The 18818-nt window shown below is 52.9% G+C and overlaps 1 protein-coding gene across 11 annotated transcripts; it reads right to left on the reverse strand.

Annotated features, from left to right (window-relative positions):
- Positions 1-2863: 2863 nt before the first annotated feature.
- Tbata (thymus, brain and testes associated) lies at positions 2864-18269 on the reverse strand. Of its 11 annotated transcripts, none has more exons than XR_006066676.2 (12): positions 18142-18269; positions 17495-17635; positions 15887-16055; positions 15381-15557; positions 14371-14600; positions 11534-11689; positions 10638-10753; positions 8084-8291; positions 6228-6309; positions 5335-5476; positions 4002-4054; positions 2864-3125 (listed from the first exon to the last, which is right to left on the reverse strand). XR_006066676.2 is itself a non-coding variant. In XM_076557186.1 (12 exons), the coding sequence occupies exons 3-12, from the start codon at positions 15931-15933 to the stop codon at positions 3040-3042; spliced, it is 1263 nt and encodes a 420-aa protein (XP_076413301.1). In that variant the 5' UTR covers positions 15934-15941; positions 17495-17635; positions 18142-18269; the 3' UTR covers positions 2864-3039. The 11 variants fall into 11 exon arrangements, 10 of the variants coding, with proteins under 10 accessions (XP_076413301.1, XP_042122035.1, XP_042122038.1 ...); XM_076557186.1 differs by having other exon boundaries at positions 8084-8257; positions 15887-15941; XM_042266101.2 differs by having other exon boundaries at positions 8084-8260; positions 15887-15941.
- Between the last annotated feature and the right edge of the window lie 549 nt (positions 18270-18818).

The following is an 18818-nucleotide window of genomic DNA, read 5'->3' on the forward strand; positions in this document are numbered from 1 at the left end:
CCCTGGCTGTCCTGGAACTCACTCTGTAGACCAGGCTGATCTCAAACTCAGAGATCCACCTGCCTCTGCCTCCCAGGTGCTGGGATTAAAGGTGTGCGCCACCAGCACCCGGCCACGCTTGGTATTTTAATGCCTCACGTATGGGAATGAATGTGGGATAATCAAGGACATAAAGAGGCTGTGCCCAGCACTTTGTCTCCATGGAGTGCTGATGGCCAACGATAGACAGCATCCTGTGAAGTTCAGGGGTCAGCATCCTGTGATCTTCATGGGCCAGCACAAAATCTTCCCAAGGACGGCTTCTGCTTGGCCCAATGCTTGTCTTCCCCATTAGCCATTTCTGTGCTCTGGTTAGACAGAGCTGGGCTTTCTGCAAACCTTGGAAGAGGAGGAGTGGACATCCCAGGTCGTCGCCCCCCACCCTCCAAATGGCTGAACCCATTTAACTCCAAGTGATTAAATTACAAGGGGCTCCTACCTCAAGATGAACCCATTGATGGATTCCAGTTGTTGGGAGGTGATGGGAACTTTTGGAGTTGGGGTGGGAACTTGAGGACTAGCTGGAGGGAAGTGCCCAGTGGGGGAGTATGTCCCCAGAGACTACATCTGGTCCTAGACTCCTCTCTCTTCTCCCTGCTTCTTGGCTGCAGTGAGCAGCTGCCTCTACCCCATACTCCTCTTCACCATGACACTTGGTCATCATGACGTTCTGCCTCTCAGTACTATAGCAGGGTAGCCACTGGCCAGGGACTGAACCGTGAACCAAAATGAATGAGAATCCACAATGACAGGTAATCACCCCACAGCAATACACCTTGAGAAATTAAAGAAGGGCCCACCATAGGGCCAGGGTTTTCATGCCGGCTGTGGTTTATTTTTGAAGCAGGTCTAGGATTCTTTTCCTATGTGGATATTTTAGAGGGCACTGTTAGCGAAGGTAGGTGATGGTATTATGTCCCCTGCGCTATGAACAGACCTTCAGTGGGGCTCGGACCTTGATGAAACTGTGTAGTCTGAGCTAGAGAGTTTGACTGCTCCATCCATAAAACCAGGTGGCAGGAGACTGTGACACAGGTCACGACTTGTTTGACTCTCACAGATGTTATGCCAAACAAAACAAACCTGCCACAAAGAGACAAAGAGGGTTCTTCTGGTAGACACCTAGGAACTGTTCCACTCTCAGACACAGAAAATCGGAGGGTGGTTTCCAGCAGTCGAGAAGAGGGAAATGGGGGCTTACTGTTTTGTGGGTGCTATGGTTTGAATGTTTCTCTCCTCCCCCCCCAAAAAAAAACCTAATATGTTGGAAAGTGGTAGTATTAGGTACTGTCTCCAGGGTGGCTGGTAGTATTAAGAAACTGGAACTTGGCCAGGTATGGTGGCTCACATTTTGTAATCCCGGCACTTGAGAGGCTGAAGCAAGAGGATTTTAAGTTCAAGGCCTGTCTGGGCTAAATGGTGAGTCCCTGGCTCAATTTGAAAACGTAGACCTTCGGAAAGGATTGGCTCATAAGGGTTCTGACTCCATGAATAGGCACCCTTACAAAAGAGCTCACCTTTTAAAGACTTATAAAAGACTGTCTTCCCATTTTGCTGTGCCTGGCATACAGAAGATACCATCTATGAGTGATAGGTTCTCATCAGACCCCAAACCTACCCGAGCCTTGACCTTGGGCGTTTTGACCTCCAGAGCTTCAGTTGTCTGTGAATTACACAATCCAGGGTATTTTTGTGGTGGTAGTAGTTCAACCAGACAAAACAAAGACCTTAGGTACAGAGTCTCACTTCTGCAAGACAGAATAGCTTCAACGACGGATGGAGTGATGGTCCCACAATGGAGGGACCACTACCCTTCCGTCTCAGTCAGTGTGCTGTTGCTGTGAGGAAACACCATGACCACAGCAACTCTTATTCAAGAAAGCATTTAGTTAGGGCTGGCTTACTGGTTTAGCCCATCATCACGGCGGGAAGCATGGCGGCACACAGCCAGACATGGTGCTGGAGAGGTAGCTGAGAGTTCTACACCTGGATCCACAGGCCGCAGGGTGAGAGACAGACACTGGGTCTGGCATAGGCTTTTCAAACCTCAGAGCCCACCCCCAGTGACACACTTCCTCCAACAAGGCCACACCTCCTAATCCGTTCGAATAGTGCCACTCCCTAAGCATCTACCTATGTGAGCCTATGAGGGCCATTCTTATTCAAACCACACCTTCTGGGTGGCTAAGATGGTAACTTGCCTGGTATATTTGACCTTATTTTCCAAAGATGGATGAGGTAAATGTGGAAGCAACTAGTGACCGGGTGACAATAAAGCCAGAGAGGCAGTGACAGGCACAGCTGTCACTTATGTTGCCCTTGGGGGAAAAATATAAACCAATAGGATGGCTAAGGACCTTAAGAATGGGTGCTTTAATATTGAAAGCAGCAGCCAGGCATGGTGGCCGTGATAGTTGATGTTAGTTGTCAGTTTGACAGGATCTAGAAACAGCGGTTCTCAACCTTCCTACTGCTGCGACCCCTTAATACCATTCCCCACATTGTGGTGACCCCTCCCCCCAACCATAAAGTTACTTTCGATGCTACTTCATCAATGTAATTTTGCTACTGCTATGAAAATGTAAATATCTGATACATGGCCTCCTAGAGGGGTCGTGACCCAGAGGTTGAGGACCTCTGATCTAGACTCCCCCCCCTCCCCGCCCCCCTACAAGACAGGCCTCTGAGCATGCCGGCAGGAGAGTAGCTTGATTACATTAACTGAAGTGAAGACCCTTGCTGACTGTGAATGGTACCCCGGGCTTTCTCCATGGGAGGGCGTTCTACTCTTCTAGAGAAAAGCATCTAAACACAGACACTCCTGTGGGAGGGTAGAACTGTCCTCATCCAGGGGAGGCAGCACTTTATTTAGTAGAGTGTGGCTGGAGACCAGGGGCTGGTGTTGACATAGTGAGACAGGAGCCCCACCCTTCATAAGCTTAGAAGCTGCCTTTGAGCTAGGCAGACGACTCCATGCTCTGGAGTGCTTCTCTGTGCTTCTCAGCTCTCGGCCTTTGTCTTGGTCGTTTTCTCCTCCGAGTCCTCATCGGAATGCACGCGGAGGACTTGGGCTTTGCCCACGAACTCTGGAGGACGGGAGAGGCAGTGGCAAGAGACCGGAGAGCAGATAGGGAGGTAGGCCAGCTTTGCCTTCGGTTCAGTGGGGGAACTGAACCATACCGCTCCCCGGTCCTTTCTTATCTGGATACCAAACCCAAGTCAAGCACCTCCTGCATGCTAGACAGTCTGCTGGGCCCTTGGGAGGGCCACACAGCCTGACAAGGGAGAATCCTGGCCACTGTTGACAAGCATTCTCTCCCCTCCAGCTGCGCACCCCCCCCCCCACGGTCTAAGATACCATGCCCACTGCAGGGGCCTCCTCTCTGGGCTCCTTTGTCCCTTCTTGCCAATACCACCTCCATCCATGCCATGTATAGTGACCACGGGGACATACCACATCCTGCTCATAACCTCCAGAGTGTCCTACACTCTTCAAAAGGCTGGTCCTGTCTTGTCTTACCTCATACTGCTACCCCCCACCCAGAGGGCCCGAATACCCTGGCCAGTGTGTTCTTCCATCAGTATACTAGGCTATGGGAGCTCTACTTGAAGACTCTCCCTGGGCATTCCCAGGTGGAAGCTTCTGTGGCTCAGGATAGGGAGCGCCCCACCCCTGCCCACCCCCACCCCCCAAAATTAACTTGCTGTCCTCCTGTGGGTTCTGTCCTTTGTATACACTTCCTCTCTAAGATGTAAGCCCGATGACATAGGAACTTGTCCCAATTCCTCCCAAGGAACTTATCCCAATTCTTCCCTCGTGACTCCCCAGAGCCCGACACATAGTAAGTACACAATAAATGTTTGCTGCATGAAGAAGCGACCCAGCTTCCTTGGGCAGGAATCCAGCCAGAGCTGGCCTCCGTGTGCCTGCAGAATCAATAATTCCCTATGAGGTCTCTTACCTGGTTTTTCTGCCTTGGATAAAGGTGGTGTCTTTGTCTTCTTCAGGGACGGACTATAAACAAATACAAAAGACAGGCTTGGGAGGCCAAGTCGAAAGGTGGTAGGTTGGTTAGGCGTTGGGAGGTTGGCATAGGTGTGGTCAACCACCAACTCCCAGAAGAGGCGAGACACCCGCTCCTGAAGAGCTGGTGTAGGACTGTCCTCAGATGGACCCAGACAGTCTCCCTGCACCTCCAAAGCAGGAACCAGACAGCTCTGATTCTTTGTCTGCTGTAGCCATGGGAACCAAGATCCTCTTGTCTGGGATAGCCAGGGCTGAGGCCTTTCTCACAGCTCCTTGCCTGTCAAGCTGGTTCTGGACAAGGGACTAGGGATCTTCTACCTTGTGTGATCTGTAAGCTACTGTTGCCCTTCACACCCCCCCCCCTTATTTCCCCTCCAGCTCCGGCAGGAAGCTTTAGAGAGGGGTGAAGAGGCTGGCGTGGGGTCTCTCGTCTGAGCCCAGTAATGATAACCTCTCTGTTGAGCTCTTCTTCACTGGCACGTTTATTATGTTGCCGCACTAGGAAATGAACCCAAGGCCTGGACAACTGTCTACCAATGAACCCCAAGCCCTTGGTCTTCCTTTCTTCTCTCAAAAAAGTAAAAGAAAACCAACTCTAGGGCTGGAGCAAGAACCTATGATGCCCGAGGGCTGAAGTTGGAGCTCGGTTGGTAGAAGGGTTGCCTACCATGGGTGAAGCTCTGGGTTCCAGCCTCAGCACTGGTTAAACAGGATATGGTGGTATACACCTGTAATCCCAGCACTCAGGAGGCAGAGGCAAGAGGGTTGAGGTCATCTTCAGATACAAAGCAGGCTTGAGGCCAGCCTGATCCACAAAGCAACCACCCACCAAAATATGCCTCCTCCAAACCTAAGGCACTTCCTCAACCATGCCCCAGTACCCCAAAATTTAGTTCCTACAGTCTGCTCATTCCTGGCCACCAGGCCTGGGCGCCTCCCACCTCCTGAGAAGACCTTTTCCCAGCCTTTCAACTTTTCGGTTTCCAGTCCTCAGTGTACCGCTGGGGAGATGGCTAAGCACTTGAGGCATTGGCTGTGCAAGCGTGTGAGATCCTGCACCCACACGCATGTTCTCCACCCTACTCCTGGAAACAGGATCTCTCAACTGCCTCCAAAGCACACCGATACACCTAGTCTAGCGTTCTTCAAGGATCCCGCCTTCCTTTCCCAAGGCTGTAGTGCTGGAACTACAGGGGGTCACTCAGCCAGGGAAGGCAGATGCTGACCACCAGGGCGTGGTTCTGGGAACAGAAGGGCCCTGAGCCCACCTGTAGGTTGTCTGTTGCGTCTCTTGAGGTTCTTGAAGCTCTTGGAGTTGACTCAAGAGATTTTCTTCTGGGAGGGAAGGGAGGGGCTGGGGGATTAACTGAGCCACAGCTGTCTGCAGAAGTCCCAGGGCCAGGTCTTTCTCTGAAAGCAGCAGAGGGCATGTATGTCCTCAGCCCTGCCCCTTTCCTGCCTCATGCAGCTAGTCCCAACCCTGGTGAAGGACAGCTTCCTCTAATCATCCTACACTTCCTCATAGGTTCCCCAGTGCCAAGGAAGGTCCCCCCCAGTGCTTGTAGCTCTGTGTGCAGAGCCCTCCGCCCTACGTCACTCTCTCCCACCAGAAAAGCCCGTATACACTTTGGTTGTGGCCCCTTCCACCTGCTCCCACCTCCCTTCCTCGCTACTCCAGGGCCACATTTGGAAATCTCCTGGGATTTACCCTCCTCCCCCACCCCTCCAATGCCTCCTTCCTCCAGTGAGCTTAGTCCCTGGGGATTCAGCCTCTCCCCCTCCCCTCACTGTTCCAAAGCGGATGTGTAACTTTGAGCTCTGTGTACCAAGCCTGTGTGTTCTTGAATTTACATCATCATGCATGTTTCCTACAGCAGCTAAGGAGGGGCTGGGTCTGCTAGGGACAGTCTTTGGCTGTTTTCCTCGCCCAGACACCTATGCCTGAGGTCAGTACTCAAGAGGGGTCCCCTCTGAGGAACAGAGCCACAGGAATGCTGCCGAGAAGTGGGGGATGAGGGAGGGGTGGTGCTAGGAAGCCTTTGGGGTGCTTTGGGACTCCCAAGAGTGACATCTGTCCTGCGGGATCAGGAACAAGGGCAAGATCTTGGCGGCACACACATACACCCCATATAGAGAGGGCCACATTATGGTGTGTCCTCACCCTTTGGTGGAGCGTAGAGCAGCCAGAACTGGATAGCGTGTAGGGAATCTGTTTGTAGAATCTGACAAAGAAGTTCCAAGATCTGTGGGAAAGAGGACAGGTCATGGTCAGTGGGGGGTCCCTGTCATACTCTATCTAGCACACAGAAGTTCCGGCAAATGTGGGTTCAGGGAACAGCAGCCTCCTCCCCTTGACGTGGGGTCCCTGGGTCACATGCTTGGCTAAACTGACTCCCCCTAAAGGTTCACCCATGGGACCTAACACTTGGAGGAGGGGGGGGGGACTTTTTTCTCACAATTGTCCTTAGGATTCCTGCTGGGTGGGTAAAGAATGTGAGGCCTTGAGAAAGGAAGGCATCAGCGGGGGATTAGGACAGAATAAAGCCTCCGATATCAGACCGGTTAGACCTCTCAGCCCCATAGTCTCCATTGGGCTGGTTGGAACCTAGGGCCCCTCACTGGGACCGCAAAATCAGAGCTGGCCAGTCATCTCCTCAGAGACGCACCGAATCCTGCATGCTGGTATCTTTTGGGTGGTGATTTGGGGTACCCCACGGGCCTCCCCACCCAGGAGCTCCAAGAATCTGGAGTTGTTAGCCAGGAGGTCGGGGATTCGCTGTAGGCCGCCTGCTGGCCAGAGTGGGCGGTTTCTGCCAAGTGCCTAGTGAGGGGCTCCATCCAGTGAAGTAGCCTGGATTCTTGGCTCCTAGCTGCCTCCTCAGCCAGTGGCTTCCCCTGTCTCCTCCAGTCAAGCAGCCGCAGTATAGGGTCCATCTGTGTCCTGGATGTGCTCTGGGGGACTTCCTAGGCCAGGTTGCAGGTGGTGGCTGTAGCTATGGAAGGCTGGAGGGGGGACCCGCCGTGGGAGGTGGAGCTCTGGGAGTCCTAGGAAAGTAGGGTTCCCTTAGCCCTTTCCAATCAGCCTTCCCAAGGACCTGGAGGGGCCTATCAGACCCTGGCAGGCCCACCTTATCCTCGGTGGAATAGGAACTGGATTGGGCTTCTCCCTCAGGCCGGTACCTGCTAGATGCCCACCCTAGTCTCCCTGCTTACAGTACCTACCCTGAAACTGGCCTTTGGGCCCTTCCTTCCCCATTCTTCCAATGCTCCTTACCTGCCCTGGGACCCCTCCCCACGGGACCTGAGAACCTAACTCCAGATGCGGTGAGGTTGCCCTATGGTGGAGAAAGTACCAATTCTAGCCCGGCTAGGCTAGTCATCCGTTGTGGGACACAGCCACAGAACATCACCCTCCCCCCGCCCCAAAAGCCTAAACCTCTTCATCTGTTGAATGGGGATCCTGAGAATCTGTCTGGTCTACCCATGTTGCTGGACCCCACCGTTCAGCAAGAGGTGTCGACACTTTGGCTCTGGGGGGCACTCATGCATTTTTTCCCCACAGGGATCGCCAATGGCCCTCATCCCCTGTCACACGGTGGGGGCTCATTTCAAGCCTTGAGGAGGAAAGGAGCATAGGAAGCCGAGTCCAGGCTAGCCTTGCAGGCTGTGGCTTGAGAATGCTCTGGGCAGGCCCGTCCCTCCCAGCTTCTCGGTCCCTGCGCAGCTTTCTCAGAACAGTGGATGTTGACGCTGGAAAGGCGCTTCTCCCAAATTGCCCAGTGACCCCTGAGAGAAGACTTACGCAGAGAGGGTCAGGATGATAACCGGTTGTCTAGAGGCAGAGAAACTCAGAGCCCAGGACACTGACTCCTGGGGCATGGTCTTTGTGGTCTTACAGTCTTAGGGGGCAGTGTCTCTGGAGAAGCCACCCTAAGGCAGGCCAGAAGGCTGGCTTGGAAGGCCTGGGAACCTAGAGGCTGAGACCACTGCAGCCCCTGCCTCCTGAGTGGGGCTTACCAGCAGGTCCTGGTCCTGCAGAATGGAGGCTTGGACTCCTCCATCTCTGCCAGAAGAGTGGCCCCGCTGCCCCTGGTGGCCACGGCGGCTGAGGGCTTGGCTGGAAGCTGGAATAAGCCTACCGGTCTCAGCTGAGTACTTTGCCCCCTGCTCCCTCAGAGGAGGCTCTTCCTTCTGCTGGAAGGAAGGTGATAAGACAGTCTAGGGGCTGGGGAGAGTGGGAGAAGGCAGGGGGAAGAGGTGAAGTAGAGGCCAGGCCACACCAGATACTGCCTCCCCCAAATCCCAGCAGGGACCTGGGAGGGCTGTCAAGCCAGCTCCACCCTGTCCACCCTGTCCCAGGTCCTCCTTCATTGGCCCTCCTGCATCCTAACTCAGCATCCCAGGGTTGAACGCAGATGCCCCTGGTGGTCTTCATTGTCCTCCAGAGGCAGATCCTCTTCCAAACACCAGAGGTATGGAAGTAGTGTCCTGTGCCAAGGCCCCTGTGTCGACCCTGATTCCTACCTCCACTGCTCCTATGTCTGAGGTCTATTCTTTTTTTTTTTTTTTTAAAGATTTATTAATTTATTATGTATACAGTATTCTTCCTGCATGTGTCCCTGCAGGCCAGAAGAGGGCACCAGATCTCATTATAAGTGGTTGTGAGCCACCATGTGGTTGCTGGGAATTGAACTCAGGACCTCTGGAAGAGCAGTCGGTGCTCTTAACCACTGAGCAGTCTCTCCAGCCCTGAGGTCTGTTCTTCACAGCTTAACATCCTTTATTCTCCATGCCCTGCCTCTGTGCTTGTGTGTGCATGTGTTTTTGCATTTTCATGTGTATACAGGTGCACATGTGTGCTCAAGTGTGAATGTGTGTGCAGAGAGGGCAGAGGTCAACCTCAAGAGTCATTCCTCATCCTTCCCCCCACCCAAACAAGGTCCCTCACTAACCTCGAAATCGCTTGTCTCTGCTTCCCTAGAGTAAAGATTACAAGCATGCATCACTATGCTAGACTTTTTTTTTTTAAGATTCATTTAGGAGTGTTTGCCTGCACGTATGGATGTGTGTAGTGTCCTTTGTTGATGCCCTGGAACTGGAATTACAAATGGTTGTGAGCCACCGTGTGCATTCTAGAAACTGAATCAGGATCCTTGGTAAGAGCAGACAGCACTCTTAAGTGGCTGGAGAGCCATCTCTCCAGCACACCCCCACCTTCAGGCTTTTTAAACATGAGTTTTGAGGAGTGAACTCAGGTCTTCAGACTTGTAAGGCAAGTGCTCTCTACATAGACCTGGCTGTGTTATAACTCACTATGTAGACCAGGCTGGTTTCAAACTCACAAACTCACAGATTTGAGTACCTCTATCTCCTGAGAGATTAAGTGTAATAAGTGTGTGCTCCGCCATGCTTATAAGGTAAGTACCTCTCTCTCTCTCTCTCTCTCTCTCTCTCTCTCTCTCTCTCTCTCTCTCTCCCTCTCTCCTTCCTTCCTTCGATCCTTCTTCTTCTTCCTCCTTCTTCTTTTCCTTCTTTTTCTTCCTCTTCCTCTTCCTCCTTTTCCTCTTCTTCCTCCTTCCTCCTCCTCCTCTTCTTCCTTCTCTCTCTCTCTCTCTCTCTCTCTCTCTCTCTCTCTCTCTCTCTCTCTCTCTCCTCTTTCCATTTCTTTTTTTGTCAAGTGATTTCTGAATGAGCTGCTTTCCCAGCCTTTGACACCCTTTCTCTGCCTCGGGAGATCTCTGGGGACAGGGCAGGCTTAGAGTCTCCTGTCCATGTAATTCCAGCTAAAGCATGTACCTCCACTGTTTTTTTTTTCCCCCGGGGGGTGGGTGGTGGTTTTGTTTTTACTTTGCTTTTATTTAGTTTGAGACAAAACCTCAATAAGCAGCACCGACAGGCCTGGAACCTGCTGTGTGAAGCAGGCTAGCCATAAACTTGCAGTCATCCTCCTGCCTCTGTCTCCCTAATGCTTAGATTAGAGATGTCATCACCATAGCCATTTTCCTCCACATTTTCAAGAAAACAAGCCCTGGACACTTAGCTGAGTTATCCTGAGCACCCTAATGAGCAAACAGGGACTGGAAGCCATGTTCCCACCTCTACACCTGGATTACCCCAAACATACTCCATTACAAACGTCTGTCCCCAGACCACCTGCCTTTGCCACTTTGTCCCTGAAGGGCACCTGGGAGCTCATCCCCATTCTGTCTGAAAACCTCCAATGATTCTCCACTCCCGATGAAGTTGAATGCTAACCTGTGTGGGGAAGTCAGGAAGAAATTCTTCCTCCCCGCATTCAAAGTCGGCTTCCTCCTCACCTCTCCATCACTACCCACTTCTACCCTGTGCTCCAGGCTCTGTTCTTTGAACATGTCCTAAAGTGGGCCAGAGGGCCTCTGCTCAGACGTCTTCCCCATAAGCAGCTATGGATGACCCTAGAGGGTGCTTTGGGGGGGACCCGTCTTGGATTTCTCTGCTAGGTGTGGTTGTGTGTTTCTCTGACCTTCACTGTCACCGCCGTCCCTGAGGAGGCCCCCTCCCATGCCCGCAGCAGAGCTTTGGAGGGACTCACGAAGGCTTTCTTTCCAGGCTCGATCCTTTGCTCGGCACCAGGCTCATTGGTCCTTGGCTCGATCTCCTTAGTAAATGCTCGGGAAGCTAGGTCCTTTAGATTCTTCTGCCAGGTGTCTGAGAGGACAGGACAAGATCTTGGAGGCCCTATTGGCCCTCTCTGTGTCGCCAGGACTGGGATGGAGGGAAAGGTTCTAGGCGGAAGTGCCCCCTCCATTTGGCAAGCCTTTTTGCCCGGGGAGAAGCATTAGAAACCACATGGGAAAAGGATTGCTGATGTTGACAGCCTCCCTGAGTCCCCTCTGGGGGATGCTGGAGGACGTTAGGCTACTGGGTCTAAATGCAAGCGGTTTGATCTGGCTTCCCTTCCCTTTTAGATGCCCAGAGCCAACACCGAGATTCCGGAAAGATGCCATGCCTGTTATTAAGACGTTGAACCACTCTCTCGACAGGTATAGTGTTCCACAGACAGCCCTCACACGTCTCTGTCCTGCACTGGCTGTTACCCTGTCTGACAGGATTTCTACCACACCCCATTCTCCTGACTCTCCCAAACCCTAGCAGCAGAAAAGCAGGGCTTGACCTCCCAAGTCCCTCCTCCACTGCAGCGGGAGGTCCCGATAAACTGAGTGCACATGTCACTCTCATCTCTAGCTCCAAGTCACATGACTGTGTCCAAAATAGCTGACTCCTGCTCTTTGTTACAATCCAAGCACGTGCACCTTTTGAGGATTAGGGTCTGGGGGAATAACACATGAGATTGGTTCAGGAAATGAGGGGAAAGGGGGAACCCCGATTGAAGAGCATTGGACCTTTCCTTCTCAGGCCCCTGCCCAACCACACACTTTGGGAGAGGTTATGAGCCCCCAGGTAGAAGGGTGTGGCCAAAGTACCCACCAGAAGAAAGCTGGGGGTTCCGATTGGACTGTGGGTCCCCAATGGGGTCAGAGATGGTGGGCATCGCCATCAGACAACCGGATAAGAGCGCAGACTGAGTCAAGGGTGCCAAAGAGAACTCGTCCCTGACCACGCAGACGGGCTTCCCGGTGAAATCTGCAAAGAAGACGAGATCTGTGGTTTGGGAGGCCTGGTAGACACCCAGGAGCTCCAGGGGGCTGGAAAGAGGTGGTGAGGGGCAGGGAGCCCTTCAGGTCCTCCTCTTCCTGTTACCACAAGCTCATATCATCAGAGTCAAGAACCTAGACCAGCAACCACTGCCACTCTACTCATGGGCACCGCCCACGGAGTCACCAGTGAGTTGGGCAGAGGTAAGACAGAGTCACACCTTCGTGAGACCTCCTGAGGTCCTTCTGGCTTCCTGTGACAGGTCAATGAATTGTAGGTGGATTAAAGACGATGACTATGAGGACCAGGGAGACAGTTCAGTTGGTAAGTGCTTTGCTTGAAAACAAGAGGATTTGAGTTCAATACCTAGACTCATGTGTAAAATCTCAGGCCATGAGGATCTGAGTTTGAGTCCCCAGGACCCACATAAAAGTCAGATGAGGGGCTGGAGAAATGGTTCAGCGGTTAAGAGCACTGGCTGTTCTTCCTGAGGTCCTGAGTTCAATTCCCAGCAACCACATGGTGGCTCACAACCATCCATAATGAGATCTGGTGCCCTCTTCTGGCCTGTAAGCATGCATGTAGGCAGAACACTGTAGACATAACAAATAAATAAATAAATCTTTAAAAAAAAAAAGTCAGATGAGCAGTGTGAGCATCTGTAATCTAGTGTAGGGGGAGAGGGAGGTAGAGAGAGAGTATCCAGGAAGCTTGCTGGCCAGCTAGCCTGGCTTAGAGAGTGGAAAAACAAAGATACTCTGTATCAAACAAGCTGGAAGGCAAGGACTGGCCCCTGAGGCTTGTCCTCTGACCTTCACACACGTACCTTGGCATAGGTACATGCACATTCATAGACGGGAATGCACATACACACATATACACACAAAGCCAAGACATGTGTGCGCACCTATGTGTGTGTGTGTGTGTGTGTCTGTCTGTGTCTGTGTGTCTACTCATGTATGTTCATGTGTGTGCAGGTGAGGCCAGATAACAACCTTGGCTGCTCCCCAGGCACCATCGACCTTGTTTTAGCTGAGATAGTCTTCATTGGCCAGCAGCTCACCCATCAACCTTGTTTTTAGCTGACACAGAGCCTTCATTGGCCAGTAGCATACCCTGCTGCTGAGGATGGCGGGTCCCTGAGCACTAGGGATCCTCCCGTCTCCACTTCTCCAGTGCTCAGATTGCAAGCGTAGGCCACCACGCTTGGCTAGGCCTTTGCTGCTTTGGTCCCAGGATCCTCACTCTACTGGCTTCTCCGGGCTCTTTGGCTTCTCCTCATCTTCTCTAATGTGGCCTAATCTTCTCAACCTCTTAATCCAAAGCTCTGCTTTCGTGTCTTCACAGTGCGTTGTTTCTTCTCAAGTGGCTCTCACAGTGGTATCTCCCCAGCCTGTTCCCGGCTGTTTCCTCCACCCGTGGCCCCTCCTCACCTCTATCCCCTCCTCCGCTGACCCTTGATGGCGTCTTGGAACTCTGGTTCTCTAGTTGCTCAAGCCGACCATTAAGGGATGGCGTCCATGCCTCTCTGCCCCATACTCCACCTTCAGCCAATGGTCAAGTCCTAGACTTGTACCTCTAGACTAGAGCTCTAGAATCTTCTTCCATCAAGGCCAGCAGGACCTTGCTCAAATACCTCTGACGGCCACTTCTGCGCTATCACCCTCCCCACGGCCCCACTTGATTCAGTGAAGTGATTACTATCATGAATTTCAGACAGAATCTCACTCGGTGGCTCAGGCTAGGCAGGACCTCTTAGGTAGATCAGGGTGGCCTTAAACTTGTGGCGATCCTTCTGCCTCTGCATTCCAAATGCCAGGGTTATAGGCGTACACGCCGTGTCAAGCTGAAGCGCCTTGAGACAGTACCAGCAGCCTGCAGGGTCCACCTGACCCAACTCCAGTGCCTCTCTGAAACATCTGTCTCTTCCCTTCCACTTCTGACCCTGCTGCAGACACCCCAGGGGCTCTCCTGCTGTACCTCCAACAGAGCCGGGGCCCTTGTGTCTGTCTGCAGGACATCCTAGTGCTGGATTGATTTGTGCTCATGGCTCCCACCCTGACTTCCTTTAGGCTTTCTCAGTATCGTGTTATTGACTAGGACTCTGGCCCCAGACCTTTGGAAAGTGGCTGTTTCCTCCCTGCCACCTGGCAGTGACATCTACTCTATGTCTCCTCCTTCCCAGCTAGCTGGGTGTCAGCTCCAGGACAGACGGGACGGTAGTCTGTTCTGCCTACTGTCATGTCCTCGGAGTCCAGACAAGGGTCCTCCTCTAGCTCATACCCTGTAAATGCTGCCGATGGGTGGGTGGGTGGGTGGATGGGTGGCCAAAGGGACGGAGCAGCATGAGTTGGAGGTCAGAGCAGAGTTCTGAGGTGGGACGTGCATCCCTTTCTCTGACTCAGAGGGAGGGAGATTCTGGAGGGAACCTCTGATGTTGTCCCATCGTCCCCCCACCCCACCCCCCACGCCCCACCCCTCACCCCACCCCCACGCCCGCAGGCAGCCTCCACATTCCTCCAAGCCTCCAGCCCTTGGGATGCCCAGCAGGCCCCAATGCTCTCTAGGCTCTGCCAGGAAAGGGGTAAGAACGCATGCCTCTATACCAGATCTCATGGAGACCCACTTCTGCAGGGCCCGAGAGCCAGATCCTGCCCACTTGGCCCTACCTTGGATGTGGGTCACACGCTGTGGTTGGGGGTGGTGTCGAGAGAAGAAGGAATGGTGGCTGAGGCGTCCAAAGCGATAGGCGCTGGGCGTTTGGGGCTTGGGGATCTTCAGCTCCTCTTGGATCAACTCAAAATCCACGATGCCTGGGACCATAGGCTCTTTCTGGAACCCAGCATCCCCGTGGCTCCTTGAAAAGTGCTCTGGCTTCTTCTCGGGCTCTGGCTTTGGACTGAAAGGGATGGTTAAAGAGAGCTGAACGGTGTTTTCCTCTGGCTCACCAGGCCTCAGGACTCAAGGGCCTATCATGGAGCCCAAGTCCCAGAGGCCGAAATCTGCCTTCATGGCACCCGCACCACCCTATGGCCCCCAAAGCTTGGTTCCCCCAGAATCCTTCCCCAGTGATGCCATCCGGTCCCAGTGAGCCTCTGTCTTCCTAAGATGCCTTGGTAGGGAGCTGGGGTTCATCTGTCACAGAGCAGATGGAACCTCCCAGGATCCCCGCTTTCTTCCTGAGACCACATCTAAAACCAGAAAGAGAAGCCTCAGACCCACCTAGTCACCACACCCCTAGGATGAACCAAAAGCCCCTTAGATATATATATATATATATGCTCTGGGAACAGAGGCTGGCCCTATTAGAGGCCTCTCCCCAAACCAAAGTTTTGGCAACCCCAAGAGGCCAGCTTGGGGAGGCTGTCACCCTCCCCTGTGCCGTTCTTATCTTAGACTCAGCCCCCAGGGGTCAGAACTAGAGCCAAGGCCAGGGCAGTCCCAGCGAGTCCTGTCACCCCGTGGTCCCTCCCAGAAGACACGGAGCCGACACCACAGACGCAGCGAGAGAAGCGTCCCGCTCTTGTCTTGTTGGCCTAGGCTGGAGACCAGGTGTCTCAGGTTCCCAGCACCCCCCCCCTCCCCAGGATCAGATGATGCTTAGTCTCTGTCCCTGAAGGCGAGGAGGAGGTCAGCCTAGGTCCAAAGGTATCCCAGGAGGGCCTGCTGCACCACCTGCCTGGTGGCTTTCTGCACTTCCCTCTCCTGATGGCCCTGGCTGCAGGGAGGTCCCTTGGTCCAGCGGAGGTGGGCTGGGAATACGCTAAGCAAGGCATGCCTCCCCTGATTCCTGGGAGGATGTTGCTGGGAGGGCCCCTGAGTATCCTGTTCCAGTCTCCTTTCAGCTCTAGGCCATCTGGGATTTAAGGAAATAAAAGCAAACGTCTCTGAAAGGGCAGTTAGTAGACTCCTCGACCCCCAAATCAGGGAAGTCACTGGAAACTCTGAGCACCTGCGCTCCAGTCCTGCCTCCTCCTAGCATGCATTTTAGAGTCCTGTGCAAACTCAGGCCGTGGTGCATGGCATTCCAAGGTGTGTGTGTGTGGGGGGGGGCGCCTTTCCTGGAACTTGGACCCCAGTTTACCAAGTTCCTCCAAGGCTACCTCTGTCTTCTATCCTGCCTCATCTCCCCTTTGGGCGCCCCTCCCCCACCCCTTCCTGGCCCGTGCGCATTCAGGGCCTCACCTCTCTAGCAGGTGCTCGGCCAACTGGGTTTTCACCTCCGTGTTCATCACAGGGTCTGCGATGAGAGATATATATTAGGCTAGAATCCTAATGCCAGGGTCCTCGATGGGTGGCACAGCTCTGGTGGCCTGGTGGCCTGGTGGCGGGTGCATAAACTGGAACAGACTGTCTGAGGGGAGAAGGGGACAGCATGTGGTAAAACTGGACGTAAGAAAAACTCCTGCAGCTGTGCAGCATGGTTTATCTGTGAGAGCAGTGCTATTTGGAGGGTCCAAAGCAGCGGGGGTGGGGTGGGAGGTGGGGAGGGAAACAATGGCATCACATATATCTGGAAACATGAGTAAGCCTGGGCTATATTCAGACCATGGAGCTTTTAGATTGCTGTGAGAAGCAATGAACCATAGTGACGGATAAATCTTAAACATAGTGCTTAACATGGCTTAGAAAAACCATATAGGGCAATGGTTCTCAACCTGTGGGTCCCAACCCCTTTGGGGGTCAAAGGACCCTTTCACAGGGGTCGCATATCAGATATTTACATATGATTTATAATAGTAGCATAATTACAGTTATGAAGTAGCAACAAAATAATTTTATGGTGGGGGGGTCCCCACAGCGTGAGGGTCTGTATTAAAGGGTCGCAGCATTAGGAAGGTTGGGAACCACTGATACAGGGTCTCACTATTGTAGCCCTAGTTGGCCTAGAACTCGATCTGTAGGCCAGGCCAGCCTTGGCCTCAAACTCACAGAGAGTGAGTTTGATCCATCTGCCTCTGACTCCAGAGTGCTGGAATGAAAGGCGTCCCCCGCACCCCGCCCCCAACGCCCAGCTTGGAAATACTTTTGAAAAGTCAAAGTTCACAGGGCCAGCGAGATGGCCCAGCAGGTTGAGGCAAGTGTCACCAAGCCTGAGTTTAATCCCTGCAACCCACGCGATGGAAGAAGAAAACCAACCAACGCCTACAGTGGAGGAGGCTGCTAAATGCCTCTACGCTCGCACGCACGCATGCACACACACACACACACCTGTACATACCATTTCTTGGCAAACAGAATTATCACAAACATGAGGCCAGACAATAAAACAACTAAGGAAATTCCCCTAGTGGCCCTTTTGAGTAGGACAAAGAGGAGAGGGGTACACAGGAGATGTGTGGATGGTACATTTACTACAGTTCAGTACACTAGTAAGTAAGCCAATTAAAGGAAATGGATGAGAGGTGACCGATGTCAAAACCAGGCATTGTGATTAAGCCGGGCGGTGGTGGCACACACCTTTAATCCCAGCACTCGGGAGGCAGAGGCAGGTGGATCTCTGTGAGTTTGAGGCCAGCCTGGGCTACAGAGCGAGTTACAGGCGCTAAAGCTACACAGACAAACCTTGTCTGAGAAAAAAAAAAATGTGATTCAGTCTACAAACCCAACACAAGTGTAAGGGACAGAACAGAGTGCATTCTGAGGAAGACCCTCGGGATCACAGATCTGCAAGGTTCTCTGTGAGGCCTCAGTACCACCTCCATCTGGTTAGTATATGAAGGTTTTGCCTCATTTGAGGCTGCGCAGGCAAGGACTAGCTAGCATCTAGCATCTGACCTACGGGCTCCTGACCTTTTGTCTAAAAACAGTGAGCAGGGCTCCCTCTTCAGGAAGCTTCAGGCAGGTATCATCGATGGCAAGGGCTGGGTTCTCCTAGTGCTTAGATGCTTCATGCTTGAAGACAGGGCATCTGGAAGTCCCTCTTCCACCTGCCTACGGGAAAAGGTGCTCTTTAGAGTGGAAACTCTCCAATGATTTTTGACCATCACAACATCAAGAAATCCATTTTTTCCTCAGGTCTCAGTATGTGTTAACGTGTGTGCGTGCGCGCAATGGACATGAGAGTACTCTGAAGCAGTATCTACACATGTGATGTGCATGGATACTTGTGTCTTGTGGGTGTTTTTTGTTTGTTTTTGTTTTTGTTTTTGCTTTATGAGTGTTAGACATGACCCACTGAACAGCTCCAATGAGCTTATGAATCATCACCCCACACTAGAGGGGTCAGTAGGGACCTAGCAGGAGAGACAGGTGAGGTCACCATAGCCCATCCCTGCCCTCCCCTGCCTCTGACCATGGGCTCCTTGAGAGTCAGGTACAAGAGATCTGAAGAGAGCCACCAACCCAACCACAGGATGCCCTCTTACCCCCGCCCCCCATTCCTTTGTCGTCACCTGGAGCCAGAGTCTATTTCATTTCCTGCCCTCCAGAGGACTTACCGGGAAGATGTCCACTACAGCATATGAGCAGAAGCCCCTGGTGCCTGACCAGGATGGAGAAGAAGACTAATCAAGGGTAAGGCTTGTCGGAACTGTGCGCAAACCTTTGTGACTGCTGAGCCCAGTGGTTGCTAGGTTACCCCTTCCCCACAACTCCAGAACATAGCCCCCAGCACCTTCCCCGCCCCCATGCAGTTCATCTTTCCCCTTCCTGGGAGGTAGACAGCTCAACAGAGGACTTTCTCTCGTCTCCTGAAACTCCTCCTCTGCTTCCTAGCCAAGCACTTCCCCTGGGGACCCAGACAAGAAGGTTGACTACCTGGTCCAACCAGCCAGTAGCAGACTGAGGATTCCGGTTAGGCTGGATTCTGGTCTTGCCAGGGTGACACAGCCGGATGCTACTGTGCGGCGGTCTGCGGCTGTGAGCTTTGCTTCTTGGGATCAGTATGAAGCGGAGTTGGTTACCTCTTAGGTAGAGGAGAGGAGAACACGCCAGACCTGGAGGGTCCCTGTGGCTTCACTTGGAGGAGTGGCAGGGAGGGAGGATTTTGGTTTTCAGTTAGTTCAGCGGCCTGCGCTCTCTGGGATGTTCAAATCCCCTTCTGCCATTTCCTGGGAGGTGAGCCCAGACAATTAACCCAATGTCCTTGAGACTCAGTCCCTGTGGCTCTGAAACA

This window comes from Peromyscus maniculatus, chromosome 21 (genome assembly GCF_049852395.1).
Source record: "Peromyscus maniculatus bairdii isolate BWxNUB_F1_BW_parent chromosome 21, HU_Pman_BW_mat_3.1, whole genome shotgun sequence".
In the NCBI taxonomy this organism is placed as follows: Eukaryota; Metazoa; Chordata; class Mammalia; order Rodentia; family Cricetidae; genus Peromyscus; species Peromyscus maniculatus.